Below are 20,458 nucleotides of genomic sequence, written 5' to 3' on the forward strand. Positions count from 1 at the left end.
TCTTTCTTTCCAGCATCAGAGCAGTGCAGAGGAGAACATTTCTATGAAGTGCATCAACAAGTTGTTTCCAGCCAATAAAGCAGACCAAAACCAGCGTGAAGCATGTGTATGCACATATATGAATCCCCAATAAGAACACACATCCACACAAGGGAGAATTCATACAGAAGTGCCCCAAACCAGCTGCTGCATTAAATGCAGCCTCACTGTGGGAAATGCATGGGCACTACTACAAGTAGCAGCACTTCACAAGTAATTGTCAGATGATCATTTCTGATGGAAGAGCACAGACAGAAAGCCACAACTCTTCTTTAACATCAATTTCTTGTTAATTTACAACTTGCACTTGTATGCATGTCAAGTGGATTAAGTATTTCAGAAACATTATCTTCAAGTGGCATATGTAACCACTTTAGTTTGTTTTGATTCTCTGTTTACAGATAAACAGACAATTCATCAACATACTCACCTTCATTGACTTCATCACTTTCCTTATCTATCTGAGCTTTCAGTACATATCGTTTAATGAGACGCTTCATTATTTTCTGCAGAGAAGAAAGAAAAAAAAAAGAGTTTTCTTATTCGAACTTTCTAGTATTGCTGCATTTCAAAACATGAGCTCTGTTACCTTCTGTTGCATCCAGACATTTCAGTGTTGCACTTTCCAGGTTCAAGAAATATAGTATAAAAACCTCAGCTCTCATCTACAGTAGATATTTAAACTTTATGATTCTGCACATATCTGTACATGAAAATTAGCAAACCATTTCTATTACACCTGCATAATGTAAAAGTGGAGCAGAACCAATCTGCCCAAGCGGAAAAACTTCTTTCTGTTGTATGATTAGAAAAGGTATATTTGTGTTCTACACCCTTTTAAGTTCAGATGGGCCCATTCTACTGCCCAGGCACCTCCTGCTTCTTTCTTTCCACCTGGTTTGCAGTAGTACAGGACGGAGCACAGCAGCCTCTGGACCCGAAGAGCTGAGCTCTATGTGCATTGTGCCGAGTCCAGCTACACTTAACTGCACCAAGGCTCACTGCAGTTGTTTAGGAGATGAACAAAACTAGCCTGTATTGATAGTATAAAGGCTGAAAGCCATTTGCAGTGCTTGATGTATTAGAGGTTAGGCACAGTAAACTGAGCTCCTTCAGCAGATGGAATGGGAAGTTTTTGCGTTTCTTTTTGGTTTTCTTAATTCACACTGTGCAGTTGAGGACTCAACCTCTCTCTAAAACTAAAGCCATTTTTCAAGCACCTTAAAATACTGCACTATAAAGGTAGCATTTAAGAAACAAAAGGGAGAGTAAAACACCCCTAGATTGTACTGCAAATACTTAAATCATTCTATTTACTTCTCACAAGGTCTGTGGATTTATTCTTGATACATGTTGTTTAACATAAATCAAAACTGTCCTCATGCTGTTGGTCTGCCAGTTCTACTACTTGGTTTTGTTTTAAAATAAACTGGTTTTTACCTGGTATTGCCTTGGAGGATTGTTTAAACTGTTTAAGTGGATTTCATCTGAGCTTCTTATACTTGATTGTTTCCTTTGACCAAGCTGTAATAGAAATATATTTTACAGTACAAAATAAATAGATGAACAACGTGGTTAAATCACCTCATGCGTATATCGTATGACAGAACATCAACTGTTAGGCTCAATTTGGGGAGTATTACATTACTGTGGTAAAGACCTCATACCTGTGCAGAGTTTCATCACAAGAGTTGAAACAAACCCTTTCAGACTGGGAAAGTGAGAACCGGGTTTTCTCCCTTTACTCTGCCTCTCACCAGCTCCCAACAGGCCCAAGGGACCGGAGCAGAGCAGCCACCTCCCTGCGGGCTCCTCGGGTGCACAGGAGGGCCATCAGCTTCAGAAGGGAGGTACCACTGGTGCAGCACAGCTTTGTGCACTGTGGATAAGGGAGAGTCAGGGCAGCGTGTGGGAGGAGCCAAGGAAAGACAGGTGACAGCATGACCCCTTTCCTTTTTCTTTCATAGCACTTGCTCATAACTCATGTGACCTCCACCATCACAAAACACAGAAGGCATTTGTTTCTCCTCTCACTTGCACTAATGGCTGAATATAATCAGCTATTCAGTTCACAATGGGGACCACAAAATTATCAGCTAACATTTTTGAGCAGCATTTTCTTTACTATGTGTGTTGAAAGGGAAGGGCATCCCTCCCCAACGAAACCCAGAGGATGCAATTGGTAGGCTTCACTACTGATCTACATCTTTGAGAATGACTAAAGCATCACAAAATGGTGAACCAAGACTCAAGTTTAATGATGAGGCTGCAGTAAGAATGAACAGCAACTGCCAAAATGAAATGAATGATATTACTTTAGACTGATAATGTGGCCAGTTCAGTGAATAGTAGTGCAAGAAATAAAAAGTGAAATAAAAGTCATGGTTGATCCGGAAGAGGAGTAAATGGTCCTGTCACTACAAAGTCAGTTGTCTGTAATTATACATGACCTAATGAATTTTTTACTGTTTTAAAGCATGGAGTTATCACTGCAGTGTCTCAGATCCTGTGGGATCATGTTGTATGTCCATGGAGGTTCTCCATGGTGGTAATTTCTGTCTTTTAATGAATTGAGCACCTACCAATAAGCACATGGAGGCACTTTGAAGCCTGGTAAGTGATATGTGGGAAATGCTGGGATACAGTTTGGTGGGGAGGAACACAGGAGAGGGTTAGATGCTTATACAGCTGTACAGACATGTCACACATCAAGTGAGCCCACAATACAATGCCTGATGTTAATGAAGGTTAAAGCCTTCATGCAGACATTTCTGCTGCAACTGAAATCATTATAACCTCCTGAAGTATATGATGGGGACTTCCATGGGAACGTCCACAGGAACTTTGATAATAAATAGAAGCAGGAATATGGAATATGTAATAAATACCCACTAGATGTCAGTTAGAAAATGATAAAAACATCTTAGTAGAGAGCTTTACTGGGGCTTCAATCATGTAACAACACAAAGGCTATGAAAAAAAACCTTGGGAACTTTATAGTTATAAAACAGCTGAAAGAAGAATCAGATTCAGTTGTTTAACCAGCAATGAGGACAGCAATTTAAATTCTTAGTTCTCCCAGCTGTTGCAGGGCTTGCTCCTTAAATGTCTTCTACTTTTCTAGAATTCCAAGTGACTTTATATTCACCTTAACAGTAAAGCAAGTAAGTCTTCATGAATCTTCACACAGGGAACAACTTAAATATGTTAGATTTTATTTAGCATTTCATAGAATCATAGAATGGTTTGTATTGGAAGGGACCTTTTTAAAGAACATGTAATTCAGCCCCTCTTCCATGGGCAGGGATAACTTCCACTAGACCAGGTTTGTACTTCAATGTTTTTTCCTGAAAAAAAGATTACACTTACTGGCAAAATACATTAATTAGCAAGTCATGTAATGTTTATAAATAATTTGGAATTTCTTTTTGTTCTTTAGAAAGATTCACAATATCTATATACTTTTTTAAACACTATGTATCTGTTCAGACTGTTTATTTGACTAAGCAAAAATAATGACAGAAGATATATAGTAATATATAAGTAGACACATAAATAACATTTGTCTAACATATTAATGTGATTTTGGAAGGAAATTGAATTAAATATGTATAAAAAGGGCACATGGTTGATGCCTTTTCCTCCTGGAATAAATCTACCTTAAATGTGTTGAATATATATTAGAAAATATGTTTACTGAAAAGTTTTAACTTCATCTATGTATCTGAATTATGAAAAAAAATAGAGGCTAGTGAGTTTACACAACTGTGTGATCACTGTGTCTTTCAGGATTTTAGAACTAATAATCCCCTCTTGGGCCTCACCTTTACTATTACATTGAAACAGTAAAACAATCTTCCTGCTTTTTCAGCTCCTGGAATCCTAATCCTAATGCATGATTTGTTGAAATAATGTAGTAGAGTAAGAGGAAGACTATGCTTTCTCTGCAGTGGCAAAGCGGCCCTGGCCAAAGCTGCTCTAGGGCTCCAGCTGCATGGCTGGTGTCCCAGCCCTTCCGGATCTCTGACTTCTCCTGCAGCTGTGATACCATTCATGATCCTGCTACTTACTAGTTTACATATAAACTACAAATGCATTTAATTTTATTAGGTATTTTAGAATATTTATTAGATATTTTATTACATATTTGCAAGGTAATCTGCCACGCCAGTTGCTACTTTCAAATTTATGTTACATTTGTTCACTTCAGAAGTTAATCCAGTGCTTAACTACAACTTGATTTTCATTTGAAACAGCAAAATTGGTAATATGTGGTGAAATGAGTTTAGTGGGACACTAGAAACCTGTAAAATCAGACACTCTGTAACACCTTCATCGCAACTTTGACCCTTCAGCACTCTACATTATTTGAACAGAATAAACTACTTTTCATTAGCCACAAACTGCATATTGAAAGACAGCTGGTGAATCAGAAGTGTATAACTTTATGAAATCTGCTTATGTGTAACAATAACAGGACAGAATATCTATTGTGCATTGCTGAATGACCACTTGGTGGCAGATATTGCCAAGATTTCATTATAACTTCATGTTTATACAAAATTTTTAAACTTTCTTTAACTTTCAAGCCTATGGCTTTTTTCTCTCCCAAAAATTAATACCAGAGTAAACTCAGCCTGTCACATTAAATGACTGAATTAGAATTCATATTTTTAAACTAATATCTATTGACAACTTGCACATGAATTACTGGAGGGGGGAAAATGTAATTTAAATAAAACAGTGACATAAACCATAATAAAAATAACCCTCCTCCAGGAGTATTGTGTGAAAGAAGAAATGCAGCACGTGGGTCACCGCTATTAGGAAACAGCTTCTTTAAACTTGCCTCTCATTTTGTTGTTCTCTAGTATTACTTAAAATTCAATGCAGTCAAAATAGTAATGCAGTTACTGTAGCTGTCCTCTGTAGCACTTTTTAATTGTCTTAGATCCCAGTTTTCAGAAGCAGCTGGCAATTTGGAATGCCAGTAAATTGGACATGCTTGGACCAGGAGGGAGCGTTCCCAGAAAATTTCTCAGCTTGTACTCCCCCTAACCAGAGGTCACTTGTGAAAATTTCAGAAACATTGTTTTATACTGGGAATGTAAAATTTAACATATTTTTTTATCATTTGAGTGAGGATTTAAAGCTATTTCAATAGCTAGTTGTTCCTTATTTCTGTTCTGAAGGGCCATGTTTTAAGGAAAAAGGCTTAAATACCTCATCTGGTACTGTTTTTTTTAGCTCAGGAAGATGAACTAGTTCTGTGACTCTTAAACCATAAACCTTCTCATTTGCACAACACTTTTTTCAATTTAGAATAAAACTCCAAGCAGGTTTCTTTAAAACTCTCCTTTTTTCTTCATTTATTTGTCCACAGTCTTGGTTTGAGTTTCTTGTTCACTTGATGTTTAAAACACCAGTTCTAGCATGGAACAGAGGAAATCTATGTGTTTTAACCAACAGCCTGAAAGAAAACATCTTCAGTGCCTTTATGGTTAAGTGTACGTATGTCTCAATAAATTAAGTTTCTGGTGTGCTACACTTTGAACACAGATATGTAAAATCATTTGATGTTTAGCACTGACGACATCTGGCTACATTTTCTGCCAGCAGCAATCAGGGCAGAGCTGTCTCTAGGAGCAGAATTTCCCCCCTTCCAATCCCAATTCTCGTCCTTATGATCACGGCGGTGCTGCTGTCGCCTCTGCACTGAGAAGACGCAGGCTCTGCAGGAGAAAGACCCACGGGCTGGGTCTGGAGCAGTGAACTCAAGCGTGTGTTAACAGTCCTGGGGACTGCAATGTAATGTCTCCTACCAGTAAACTTTTAGTGTCCTCCCAAGTAGGACTTAAGACCACAGCAACTGTCTCTCTCCCTGGGCATAGTTCAGCAACTGGAATGGTCCAGAGACAATAGCTTGCAGCAATCCTCCTTTGGGAGAAAAACTACTTAAGTATGGGCAAGACATTCATGAGTTGACTCTAGTGCCCAGATCAGACCTGTCACATTTCATTTCCTAGCACAGGCACAGTCACCAAGACTTGGGTCTGTTTTTTCCAAATGTTTTTGTATCTTTGCACAGCTCACTGCACTTATAGCAGCTCCTTGCACAAGTAGCTCCTTGCTCAGCAGACACAACAGCACCAACCTGTTCAGCCCAGGATGAGTCCAAAGTCAAAATGCAAAAAGCCTGAGAATGCCTCTGAGAAGATGCCATAAAGCAGTCTCAACAGTAATAAATCATCAGCAGTGTGTCAAAATGTGACACGAAAATATTTCAGTTACTTTTTAGAAGTGCAAAGGATGGCAGCATCTGATAAAGTCAGCACAACAGTACGTGGTGGTCCAGAAGGTAATTCAAAATTTAATCATTTGGCAATATCAGTCACACTGCTGGAAAAGCAGAGGAATGAATAGATGTGGCTCAGCTGCTCTATGTTTTTCAACATAAACAACTTTTTTTTTTTAAATTTGATTTGCAGTTTTATAGCTTCTTTGGCTGGGGAGTAAGAGCATTTCATTTAGCATTTGTTAAACTACAATCTGCAGTGAGTGGGAAGCATTAATATTTGAAGACTAAAAGTTAATTCAAGGTTAGAAAAAAAATTGATAAACGATGATTGCATCCTTACAGCTCTCTTTCAGAGGGACTGCTATAAAAGCAGACATGACTCTTACTGTTGTATCTAGAACGGTTAGTTACTGTGCTTTGCACCTTTCTAGACATCCAAATTGTCAGGTTTGAACATAATATTGGAAAGGAATGATAAAAATCCAGTTTCTTTTCTTGGGGTGTAAGAATGGGTTTTTTAAGAGTATCTGTTTTATGGGAACATAAATTTAATTTTTAAAAGTAATTAAAAATAAGCTTCTCACTTAAGTGCTTTCAGAGTCACAAATTAAGTGAATTAGGAAAAAAATACCCCTTTGATTTGTTGTTTCTTACCATCACTGAATTTGAATTTTATATGCGTCTCCTTAAGGTCATGATTTTTCAGTGATGATTTTATCACTTTTGGAAGTTGTGAAACTAATTTAACAAATATCCTTCCACATTAAACTTTCCATAAATGACGTACTTGTTTCTGCCACCATGACAAATCTGTAATTTTGGTTTTTTTTTTTCCATGAATGCTACCATAGAATCATAGAATTTTTTAGGCTGGAAAAGACCTTTAAGATTATCAAATCCAATGATTAACCTAACTCTACCAAGTCCACTGCTACCTTCCCTGGTGCAATTTGAGGCCACATGCTCACCTTTCTGTTCACTACATCTGATCAGTTTTCTTGCGAAGTTCTTCTTCCCTAAATTGTTACAGCAGTGCTAATCTTTACACTTCCAATACCACCTAGCACCATGTGCTATGCCCACGTTCTCCTAGAGCAATCCACTTGATTTATACCAAGACACTGCAGGAAAAACAGACTGACTATAAACTCTTTACATAAGCCCATTGAGACACAGCAATGAATCAACTCAAGTGCTTTTGACTGTCCTTCTGTCAATAAAACAGGTAACAGAATGCTTTACAATAAAAGCTGGCTGCACTCTCAGTGCAAGCAGAGACAGGCTCCAAAGTGGGAATTTAGAAACTCTGTCCAGGCCTGTGAGGGTGGCGTTAGGAAAGACAAAGCTCAGCTTAAGCTGACATTTGCAAGGGCAGTAAGAAGAGCTTCTACCGGTACAATACCAGTTACAGGCTGAACAAGAAAAATGTGTGCTTTAGGAAAATGTGTTGCTCAGGGGGGCAGGGGGCTTACTGGCAGAGAACTCAGGTAAGGCTGGGGGAGGGACCTGGTGCCTTCTTTGCCCCAGGCTTCACCAACAGTCTCTCAGGCCTCTGTGCTTAGTGAAGTCAAATCCATCTTCAAAAATGATCAAAACGATGATCTGGGCAACCACAGGCCACTCAGCTTCCCCTTGGTAACTGGCAAAATAATGGATTGAGTCCTCTTGATGCACCTTTCTGGATACATGAACAAGCAGATGGTGGTTGGGAAAAGTAAGTGTAGCTTTATAAAAAATAAAACCTGTCTGACCATCTGGATGGCCTTCTGAGATAAAATGATTGGACTTGCATACGAGTGGAGAGATGGAGATGTCATCTGCCATGACTTTAACATGGGTTTTAACACCGTATCCTAGAGTATTCTTGTACCCACATTAGGCTGTTGCTGTCTGGCTGGATAGTTGTTCTTGGAAGGTAGTACTGGAGTCTAGTCCTGGAACTTGCCCTTTTAAACATCTTTATCAAGGACCAGATGTCAGAGGAGGTGTTGGAGCATACTCCTGCCAAGTTTGCAGGCAAGTCAAATTTAGCGGGGACAGCTGATAGGCTCGAGGAAAAGGATGCCACCTAGGATGATAGGGCTGACAGGAACCCAATGAATTTCAACAAACACAAACAGGAAAGAGTAACTCTCAACAACGCAGGCTGAGGACTGACTGGCTTGGGCAGCAACTCTGCAGAAGAGGGCCTGAGGGACTTGGGGGACAGTAAGAAAGATGTTAAGAAACTGCAGCAAGTTCAGCAGAGGATCACCAAGATGTCTGGGGCTGAAGCACTTGCCCTGTGAAGAGACACTGGGACATCTGGGCTTGTTCAGACTGAAGCAGAGATGGCTTCAGGCACACCTAACAGTAGCCCCCACCAGGTGCAAGGAGGTCTTTGAGGAGATTGGGCTGGGCTCTTCATGGTGCTGCAGGACAGGAGGATGAGAGACAATGGACAAATCCAAATGAGAGGTAAAAGAAGCAACTTTTTCCCTATGAGGGACAGTCAGGCAGTAGCACACGATTCCCCAAGAGGTTGTGCTGTCTGTCCCCACCCTTGGAGGTTTTAAAGACCTGCCTGGATAAAATCATGAGTAACCTGGTCTGGCCTCAGAGTTGATCCTGCTGTGAGCAGGAGGTTGGACCAGAGACCTCCTGAAGTCCCTCCTGGACTGAATTACTCTCTGATTCTGACAAAAAACAGGAAAAACTGTAAATTTACAATTATATTTTTGGACTTACCTGATTAATCACATAGACAAATGTTTATATTAAAAAACGAAGTAAGAATTTCAACCTGTATTTAGTGACTGACCAGTATGGGCAAAATATATTGGGAAATTAATGAGAAAAACAGGCCAACAAAAACCATGAATTTAAAGTTTGTTTTATCTTTTAATATTAGCAGCTAGTATACACATTATAAAATTACCTTGTTCATCTCTGCATCTCCCTGAAAGCTTTTCTTTTGGCACAGAAATGGTTTAGAAATACATTTTTTGATTCTGAGTAGGAGATACAACAAGGATTTTGGACTTGGCACTAAGTTGAAGGGTACTGGAAGAGTTCTCCCTTCTTCAAAGTAAGAAAACCAAAGTTTAGCCCTTGCAAATTTCCATTCTACATCAGCATCATCCTGTAAAACAAAAACACGACTGTTAATACACTGTAAATATCACCTGAAATACCAAAGATGCTGTAGCTAAACTTCATCATGTGTGTTTTAAATGTAATTGGCTGAAATTACTCTCAAGTAGATCAAGAATTTGTTTGTAATCCGTGAACCCAAATTTCAATGAATGGAACTGGTTTTATTAATCCATTTTAAATCATGCAATTACAGAAGAACAAAGTGGATTTGATTTAAGCACTGTTGACTCCAGAGTGAGTGTTGGTAGTCTGCAATAGAGGACCACAAAGATGGACCTCTTCGGTGCTCTTTGTAAACACAGGGATAAGAACAAAAGCTCTGACTTAAAAGCACACAATACAATGCCCAAGTTAAAGCTTCATGACAACACCTAAATTCATCTGCTAGGGCCTGAGCAAGTAGCTGCTTGCTTGGAACACAGTGGTTCTCAGTAGATAAAATGGAAAAATCCTATATTAACATAACAAAAATGTAAATCTCTCAATGAGACTACCAGCTCTGATTTCTAATCTTATTGGTCTCTTCTGTCACAATTAGCGTACTATCTTTCTTTTGAAGAAGACATACTATCAGAATCTTAAATTAAAATTTTACTCTATAACTTTAAAAATTAGATTAAGTATGATTAGTTGATTCTTACCCAAGTCCTTCCACTTGCTAGAATATATGGTTAAACTAGGTATGCTAACATCACCATAGTTTAACATCTATGATAGCCAAACCACTCACTTTATTCCTCCCTGTAAAGTTCAAGGTGGTTTTCTGGAGAAAGGACTGATGTCTCATTCCTGTGTAGCTGTTTTCAGAAGCTGTTTGTATCTAGTTAACATATTTTTGTATAACAGTCTGTTTTTTATTGCTCTGAACCTCATAGTTTGTCCTGTGGCCTCCTGAGCCAGAAGAATCTGAACCTTTGTAGAGAATGTCTGTTTCTTTTGCTAAAGCTGGACGAGCAATACTATGGTCCCAAGGAAGAGCCTAGAACCTGGGACCAGAGCAGTGTCAAAACTGAATCTGCTGCTCTGTGGCAAGGGAAAGGCTGGGATGGCCTAGCTCCTCCAGATCTGCTTCCTTTTTTTTCTAGACAATGAAAATTATTTTGTTCTCCACGGCATGCAAAAGTTTATGCTGATTTGTTCACTGCATAGGACTAGGGCAACAGTTGTTTAAATAAAAAAAGAAAACAGTGTATTATAGATACGCTTGCGTGGTCAAAGCAGAGGGATGAGAACATCCTTGCAGCAAGAGGGACACTACTCAAATGATAACTACAAACATGGCAAATGAAAGGCTCACAAAAGTCACCTAATGTAGCCCATCTTTTTCAGGAACATAACACAGTCCAATAGCAGTTTCTTAGTCCAGTCTAGTTCTTACTACTGCAAGAACATGCAGCTGGGTAATATTCAGGAATTTTATAATAAAAATTTACAGTGGAATTAATATTTCTCTTAATATATTCCAAAAGCCTATGTGTTATTTTTCTTATGTAAGATGTCTACAAGAAAATTTTCCAGGAGATTTAGACAGTTAGCATAACAGTAATTAGCTATGACAGTAAATGTGATATTTCATCATAAATGGAGTTTTTACCTCAATTTCCTGGAATGAACTGTTGATCATTGCGATGAGCATGTTCAGTAAGACAATGACCATGGTAACATTATAGACTCCATAAAGGACATAACCAATATTTTCAATAAATTTGTGTTTATAATTGATGACAACTGATTTAACTTCTGAGAGTCCAAATATAGCCCAGAACAATGTCTTGAAACTTTCTTCAACACTAAAAGGAGAAATTGAACACATGCACACGTTACTGAAGAAAAGCTGTAGAATCTTATTGTAGAGATTGCCAGTTACCATTTTTATACAGAGTACAAATTTTGCCATAATGTAGAACTCTACCATAGTGGTATTATGCAGAACAAGTAGACTATCTAATTTCATAGGTACAGGTTGTTTTATAATATGATTCCTAATACTTATGACTGACAATAAAATCATCTGATTCAGTTTAGGAATTATATATATGCCCTCAAAAGAGTATTATGATGATTACATTGTTAACTGCGTGAATCTACATTACACGTTTGCTGGTAACGTGAACAAACCTCTGAGGTATTTTTTCCTCTCTCCACCTGTCTAAAGACATATTTTCTCTTTCTTTGTTGAAGAGATCTCAGTTCCCCACGTCCAAAAATGCAGTAGCATTGCAAAGCACATTTTGCATTTTCTTGCATTATTGTTAAGAAAATAAAAGTTAAAAGAAATTAGTAATTTATAGTTGTGAATTTAATTCTCTGCTTATAGTATTTTATCAGTATTCCAACTGTGAGTTGTAGTTTGAGGTACTTCATCTATTGTGTGAACTAATAACACTAAAAGAGGAGTAACAAATTTTTCCCTCTTGGCCAAGTTTGATTCCTGGCTGAGTATATCTCATAACAACTATAGCTGGCATATCATGACTCCCAGAAGTTAAGTGGTCAATGGTTGCACAGCATGGAAAACCATAAGTTTCCACTTAAGTGAGAATCTTAAAATCACATCTAGAAATGAGACATGACAAATGTAGACCAACTAACTCCTGACAGAGTAAATTCTGATTTTCTATTCTTATGGTGGGAGAATAAAAAAAGAACAGTAAAAGAAATAGTAAAAAATAAAATAAAAAAAAAGGAATATGCTTCCCTCAAGATCCTCTCAAGATGGAATTGGTTATTGCCATTTGAAAATATGGACAGACAGAGCTTAAAAGAGGGATAAGATTTTTTTTTTTTTTTTTTTTCACTAGTAAGAATATACAGGACATGTCATTCCCCTGTGTTGAGCTTCAAGAGGTTTGTGATGGCCTATTTTTCCAGCTTGCTGAGGTCCTTCTGAGTGGCATCACAACCAGCTGGCCTATCAGTCACTCTTGCTCATTCATACAGGCCTCCTGACACCTTTGCTTGATCTTCCATTGAGATGGACCAGTCTTGAGCACTGAAATGGCAGTTCTTGAAAATCAATCAGCTTCCCTGGACTGTCCTTCTTGTCAGGGCATTACCCCTTGAGATCCTTCCCTGAACATCCCAAAGTCAGGAAGTTATTGTCAATGCCATCCAGAAACCTCCTGGATTGTTTGTGTCTGTGCTGTACTGTCCCTCCAGCAGGTATCTGGATGGTTAAAAATCCCCATGAGGACTAGGGCCTGCAAGTGTGAGGTTTATTTCAGTTGTCTGAAGAACACATCATGTACTTCATCTTCTTGATCAGGCATTCCAGAGCAGACATCCAGTACAATATCACCCATGTTGGTCTGCCCTATAATCCTGAACTAGAAGCTCCTGCTGGCTCTTCATCATTCCTTAGGCAAAGGTACAGGCTTTCTGGCTGCTCTCTCATGTAAAGGGCAACTACATCTCACCTTCTCAGCCTGTCTTTCCTGATTTATCATAGTATCAAAAGCTCATCCTCTGATTTCAAATATATCTTTTAAGCACTACTTAACCTAAGATGAAGAAATTCTTAAAAGAGATGCAAACCTTTTAAACCAAATAAGTAAACTTAATACATACAATACAAGCTACCAATTTTCCATAAAAAATAGCCCACAGTCATTACAGTTTAATCAGTCGTACTTACGTTGTGAATGCTTCATTTTGTTTTGCCCCCAGATAGTAGGAATAGAGATTAAACATGCCTATCATGAAAGCTACAAACACCATGATAAATATCACCATGAACTTGAAGATGTCTTTCACAGTTCTCCCAAGTGATATCTGCAGTGGTCCGAAGCTTTCGTTAGCTGGTAAGATGTAGGCTATTCTGGAGAAACTTAATACTACTGCAATTGCATACAGGCCTTCAGATATGATCTGAGGATCGGACGGATCCCAGTTTATTCTGGCTGGAAACAAAAGACAAGAATTTCTGTCAGTATTTCAAGATATCTGTACAGAACTATGGGAGGTCTTTTGGGAACAGCAGCTGGAGGTGAGGGAAGAAACCCTGGGCAACTCAAACAGCCCTACTCACTTATGTTGAACCAATTAGAACTGAGACAGGCAGTGATAAAACCACTTCACAGCTCCACTGACTGCATGGATTAGATCCCCACCAATCATAAAAGTGGGCTATGAGATCACTGAGGTCACTTTTTGTGAGTTGAATCCCAGACTATTAGAGAAGTTAAGTGAAATTCAGCTTATGGTGTCAGATGATGAAAACTGAATAAATTAAATTAGTAATGTGATTTGTTTGAGCTACCCAAAATGAACTGTTTCAATGTGAGGATCTGGAATCATTAAATACCATTCACAAGTCCAAAACTGTGGGAACAATGTTTCTCCACTTTTCCTATTTACTCTATTTCTTTTGCTCATAGTGAAATGGGAATGGCCCTTTCCTGGCATATACCAAATGCCCATATTCATCCCTTTTTCTATCATAATTTCTATTAGTCTCTTCTGTTTAAGCTACTCCACTTGTGTGAATGACTTGAACGTCCTTTTGATCAAAGAGTAAATGTGACAGTGATAGGGAACACATCCAAACAGAGAGGAGAATATTTAAGGTTCAAACCTATACTTAAAAAAATATTTACAGAAAAACTTCAGGATAAAACCAAAACAATATTCTCCAGAATGCTCCCTTGCTGGAGACTGAAGCATTCTCTGATGACATGGGAGGCTTAAATTCAATTTGCTATTGTGCTTCAGGCAAAGAAAAGAGGTTAACTTGGGGTGGGTTACCTAAATCCCAGGAGAGTGTTGTTATCTGTGTTTACTCTACTGTAAAGCCAGCAAATGAAACAAATAATTTATACTGCAATGAAAGCAATCACTAGTATTTGGAAAAAAATACTAATTTGAGCTGTTAACTAACACAGAACCATTTAACACAGTTATTTGTACAGCTCCATAACAAATCATCCACACCCAATGATGCTGAGCATTATGCAGAATGTCCTTACATACATCAGAAAATTATATTCTTCAAGGAACTTTCTGCCATGCCAGCATTCAGGTATCATGAGAAAGTAATGAATGACTCTGGGTTTAGGCATAACAAGGCTCACACTCATTGCCTTGTCACCTGCTCTGCGTCTCCTGCAGGGATGCGCATACTCTTTTGTTTATTGAGCTCTTCACTGTGAAGTGTACTACATGCTATATTCAAATAAAAAAATATCTTCAAAGGCAAAAGGCTGTACATTTTCACATAAGCAGACATACTTTTGTTAGCTTTACCTCAGATTTCATGGATAACTAAAATCAAAGATGGCAGACGTTTCAGTATGTGCTAGTAGCCAGATGTCTTTCAGGTTTCCAGACAAGCTGTACTATCATAGAAGAGTTGAGGTTGGAAGGGACCTCTGGAAGTCATCTGGTCCAACACCCCTGATCAAGCTGGTCCATCTAGAGCTGGCTGCCCACGATCATGTCCATATGACATCTAAGTATCTCCAAGGATAGAGACTCCACTGCCTCCCTGGACAACCTATGCAGGTGTTTGGTCACAGTTTGTGTCAATTGCCCCTGGTCCTCTCATTGGGCACCCTCTACCCTTTCTTCAGTATTTGTCTACATCAATGAAATCCCTCCTAACACCTTCTCTTCTCCAGGCTCAACAGTTCCAGGTCTCTTAACCTTTCCTTACAGAAGAGATGCTCTAGTCCCTTCATCACCCTTGCAGCCCTTCATATGCCCTTCTCTCCAGTACGTCCATCTCTCTTGTACTGGGTAGCTCAGAACTGGACACAATATTCTGGGAGTGGCTTCACCAAGGCTGAGTACAAGACAGGGATCACCTCTCTCTACCTGCTGACAACGCTTTGCCTAATGCAGATACCACTGGCTGCCTTTGCCACAAGGGCCCGTTGCTGGCTCATGTTCAACCTGGTGTCCACTAAGTTATGTTTGCTAGCCTGTGACAAAACCTGTGGCATTAAATATCACTATTAATATTATCCATGTTAGCACTGTTGCACCTAGATTGTCTTCAAGCAGACTTCACTGTACATGCATACACTAAAAAGATGGCTGAACTCTGCTTAAGTGCATAACAAAGTCTCAACTCATGACTGATGTCAAGAGAAACTGCCTTGCTAGATGACACAGTATTATATAGCATAAGCGAGTTACACGATTTGTGCTTGTCATACCCAGGAACTGTGAACATAAACAACAGTTCCTCTGTGCAAATTCTTCAAGTGGGTGTTACTGAAAACTGAATTAATATTTAACTAGCTGCTTTTATAACTCATGTGAGATTTGGAACTCTCCAGTAAAATTTATAAGAGTACAGTTTAATGGCTTTCAGAATATAGATATTTACTGCTCTGCTTTTTCCACAGCCTGGATAATGAAGAAATGTAACCTTATCAGAAACAGTATTTGAGGCACAGAATAGAGATAGAAACTGATATAATTCAGTTTCTAGAGAAAAACGTCCAGTAAAGGGAGGAGAGATGTGGTAGTGTTGTGAGTGAACACAAGTAAACAGAACTTAATTTTTTCTCATTTGGGCAAAACAGCCAAGCAAGTTTATTAACATTTTTATCTCCTACTGGTAAAGAGAGTGGAATTACAGATATTAAAATAATATAGCAGAGTCTCTGAGCAAAGAACACATAAAAGATACATTAGTTACGTTGGCAAAGCAGGTTTAAGAACTTCATTGCTTAGTTCTGCCCCTGCATTATGATACAGCATGTTTGCAGTCACACCAACACAAGAGTTTGCAGGACAGCATTGTGTAACTGAACAGATGAAATAACCTGGATTTACATAATCTTGAAAAGAGGTAGGGTAACAGCAGGGTTATTCTTTATCTTAAAACACTTCAGTGCCTGATGTCTAGAACAGTCTCCAGAGAGATGTATAAGCACAGCCAAAGGAAATGTGATCAAATAGTAGGGATGAGAAAGAGAAGGAGGGGTGGGAATTTCTTAATCAGTACGTTGTGAAACTAAAGTAAAAATAAATCTTAAACATGTGTGATCAACTCACCCAAGGTATAGTATTTTATGTTGGGTTCCAGCGTTGGACTTGTCAGATCTTTCATATTTGCATCAACAAAGTTCTGGGCTCTGGATGCATGCCAAAATGCCATAAACCTTGCAATGAACGATGCTGCAAAAATTGCTAACATACCAAAATCAAGCATGTTCCACAACTCAAAAAGGTATTCCTTTGGACCTTGAGACCAAATTTCTTTACATTCTGACCATATCATTCCTGTATAAGACAGAACAGAGAAAAGTGTGTTCTTTTATCTTCACATTTGTTTCATGTGATCCTTCATTATGTACAGGATATACTCTTAGTTGCAGTCAAACTCAAAGCAATTTTGGCCAGTGGGACTTCGAACACAAACTAAAATTCATGAACCTGTCAACGTGTTTCCTTCTCATGTGAGTAATAAAAACAATCCTTCATTAGGCTTTTTCCTGGGCAACTACAAAAGCTTTCAAAGAGAAGAATGGCATCTGAGTATTACCATCTGCTACAGACACAGGAAGAGATAGAAAGAGCAGAGCAGTTCTGATATGATCATATAGCTAGTGGTAGAACCAATAGCAGAACTCCTGTTTTCTTATTTGCATAGTAGCCTGGGTACAGTCTCTTTTATGGAAATTGCAAATATATGTGACAAGTGAGCATGAAAGGAAGAATCAGACTTCATGCTTCTTCAATAGGGCAAAGGTATCTCATTCCTCATTATTTTTCCTTGATAAAATACAGGGGTACAGTGTTAGTTTATGGCATCCTTTTGATTGAGCAAATTCTTTTGCTTTTCAAGACAAATTTTAATAACAAACTATATTTCTCTAAATAATAATGTCATTTTTTACACTTATCAAATTATCTGAAGGAACTTTTCATCACTTTCAGGTAAGGATAATTTTAACATTAATTAGCAATTAATTTAAATGCTACATCTGTATGCACTCCATCGATTTTTCACAAACTCTTACACATGACACTGAAATAGATAAAACCAGATTAAATTAGCAAAGTAGAACTTCAAATTGGTACAGTATTATTTACTCCTCTATTATCTTATGAAACCATTGATATTTATAGAACATTTTGAACTTTAACTGCCATATTATTTCTATAGCACACAATTATATTTATTTATAAGCAACTTTATGAGTAAATAAATAAAGATTGTGATTGTCTTTAAAAGCTTTAGGTATCCCATGATGCACAAATGACCTCAATTTCAATCAGAGAGCTCAGAAAAGCAAAATAGTTTAAATGCCTAAGCTCTCAGATGGGAACAGATTTTCCTTCGCTTGAATTAACTCTCCTGTATTACTGACTTAACAAACAAGCAGAGCCCATATCCTTAAAATATCTGGGCATTTAAACCCCATTGCAATCAATGGTATTAGACTTGTAAATAAGAATTAGAAAGCTAAACGTTCTGATGCTGAGTAGTACTGCTCAACTCAAAGCACTATGCATGGTATTCATTTCATTCCCATGTTGGGACAGAAAACTCTACCACTGAACGTCCAGCGGTCGACATTCTCCTCTTTGGCAATAACACGTTCATCTATACACTACCAATTCTGCAGACATACTTGCAAAATAAGGGCAACTTTGCAGAAAGACAATTGGACACAAAAAAAACTTGGCCAGTGATGAAGAAATCTTTCCCTTTGGGAGCTGAAATAGCCTGGAAAACTGGTAGATGCTTTTCTTTGATATTCATAAAACTGAACTAATTCATAGTCAGATGATGTAGATTTCACCTAGGTCCTTAATTTTGTGATTAACTAGGCACATGTGAATCCTGCTGACTTCCAATAAGAAACATGAGGTCAATGGGGCAATCCAGCCAGCTGAATAAACTCCCTTTGTTGTAATTTTTACACAAAACACTAATAACAAAGTTTTAATTTTGGTCCAGCTTCACCAAAATCACAAGAAGACAAATTCAAGCAAAAATTAATCTTTACCTATTACCCAAGAAATAATGAGCATCTCCATCCACGAGAAACAGGATGTTTTCATCCTAAATAGCTGCTTTACATTTCCTGTTGTTTCATTAGGTCGGAGTTTGGTGCCATCAAATCTGTCAGCTGCATTCATGACAAGCAGACCAAGAAAAATGGTGAAAGAGGCTGCATGGGCTACAAACTTCATAAATGGTCCACGCATTATCCTCCCCAGCTGCAACAGAGGTTATGAAACACAAGGATATTGCATTGCCTTCTTCCAAAATAAATATATAAAAAGAACAGTAACAGAGAAATATACATATACATATCAGTAAGACAGGGACAAATACTTGGAAAAAGTTGTATACTGTGACGTTATTCTGACAGTGACCATTAAAATTGCTATTTCTTTGCTCTTTTCAGAGGGATAATCTATCAGTTTCACCATATCTATATCTATATCTATATCTATATCTATATCTATATCTATCTTTAGCTCAGTGTTTTGAATTAGTTCTGTAATTATTTTGGGGCATCTATGTATATTATAGGTAATTGTGAAAAATTCATTATAATTGTTGAATTTTTTACATGCTAGTCATCTTTATGAGGCAACAAAGAAAATGAGATTTTGACACTTACTGAAAGCATTAAATTATCACCAGGACTGAATTATACCTAGAGAATTTTGTTTCCTGACTGATACGATATTCAATTTAGCAGTTATTGTGCAGTTTTCCCACCTTATTTTCTTTTTTAAAAGAAGTCATGAGGCCTCAAAAGCTTATGTTTATAGTTCTGTAGCATCTTAATTTCCTTCCTGACTCCTTTAATGGAAATGTCCTCAACTCTGTCATGACTACGAACAACTTTATAAAGGTTTAGTGCAACACTTAAAAAACCTGTATGTTCCATACAAACTCACACAAGGATGAACTTTTAGCAATTGTTTACTTTATTTTTTGAGGCTGCCTGTATTAACAGCAAACATTTAGCTTGTTCACTTAGGTGGCAGCTGTAGAAAAAATATTTTTTTAATTTTAGTTGAAGATAGCATCTGTCTCTGGCAAAAATTCCTTGGAAAGAATTGAAAGCAGGTGTCATGGATCTCATCTGAAACATAAAACAATCTGTGATCTGGGAAAGGGAGGGGAAATCAGAAAGATAAGTTACTGGTATTCGTATTTTTGCTACACTTATTTCAATATCAAAGTCAGAATTTTGCTGTCCTTACAGTCAGCTTTTACAGAAACACAGAATAAGAAGATGGAGCCAAGGACGCGATGGAAAGGTCTCAAGTACAGATAACACTAAGAAAACTAGACAAATACAAAAAAAAGATACTGTTAAAGGAATTCTGTCAAGGTCATCAGGCACAAAATTTGATCTTACTTCTCCTTTATATTACTTTGCAAATGCCTGCCATTCATTATGTTTCTCATTCAATAAAATTAATTTATCTTTTATTAAATAAAAGATTACATCAGGCTCATGAGTTGAACTTCAACAACCAATTATTTTGCATGAACTACAAAGAGAACAGGTAATTGTCATGGGGAAAGATTTTATTTCAAGCTAGGAAAGAACAGTCATAAACAACACACAATAAAGCATAGATGGAAAATTATAAACTACCTTGACACTGTCCTTTTATATGTATTATTCTTGTGTTCACAAAAGAAGACGAGTTAGCTGACAGATGCCAGAAAGAGACACAGCCAGAAAAGAAGAAAAAAATACTGAAGGAAGTAATGTTAATATATCCCTTGATCAAAAAATTATAAAATTTATAAGACTGAACTCCTATTTATAAGACTGAGCGTTAGAGACTGAACTCTCACCTTCAAGAGAGACAGAGAAATATTTTTTACATATAAAGTCTCCCTGGAAGCAGGACTGACTCTGGGTAAACTGATTACACAAGTGCTGGTAGTTATTATGATATTGCCATATAACAGCGATCCAATAAAATCCTGAAATGACACTTTTAAAATTGTCTTTACGGAGAAGACGTAGATCAGAAAATACAAATCAGGGAAAG

General features: G+C 37.7%; 1 protein-coding gene across 1 annotated transcript in view; it reads right to left on the reverse strand.

The window, feature by feature from the left end:
• Window positions 1-20,458, reverse strand: part of LOC103774479 (short transient receptor potential channel 6) — a 36,972-nt gene that overhangs the window by 1,457 nt on the left and 15,057 nt on the right. The window contains exons 4-10 of the mRNA XM_008941888.1: window positions 18,436-18,649; window positions 16,475-16,702; window positions 13,107-13,371; window positions 11,067-11,262; window positions 9,255-9,458; window positions 1,480-1,563; window positions 470-545 (exon numbers count right to left, since the gene is read on the reverse strand). Coding sequence (XP_008940136.1) covers window positions 470-545; window positions 1,480-1,563; window positions 9,255-9,458; window positions 11,067-11,262; window positions 13,107-13,371; window positions 16,475-16,702; window positions 18,436-18,649 — 1,267 coding nt within the window. The remainder of the gene's footprint in view (window positions 1-469; window positions 546-1,479; window positions 1,564-9,254; window positions 9,459-11,066; window positions 11,263-13,106; window positions 13,372-16,474; window positions 16,703-18,435; window positions 18,650-20,458) is intronic.

The sequence above is a fragment of the Merops nubicus genome, unplaced genomic scaffold (assembly GCF_000691845.1).
Source record: "Merops nubicus isolate BGI_N331 unplaced genomic scaffold, ASM69184v1 scaffold20946, whole genome shotgun sequence".
In the NCBI taxonomy this organism is placed as follows: Eukaryota; Metazoa; Chordata; class Aves; order Coraciiformes; family Meropidae; genus Merops; species Merops nubicus.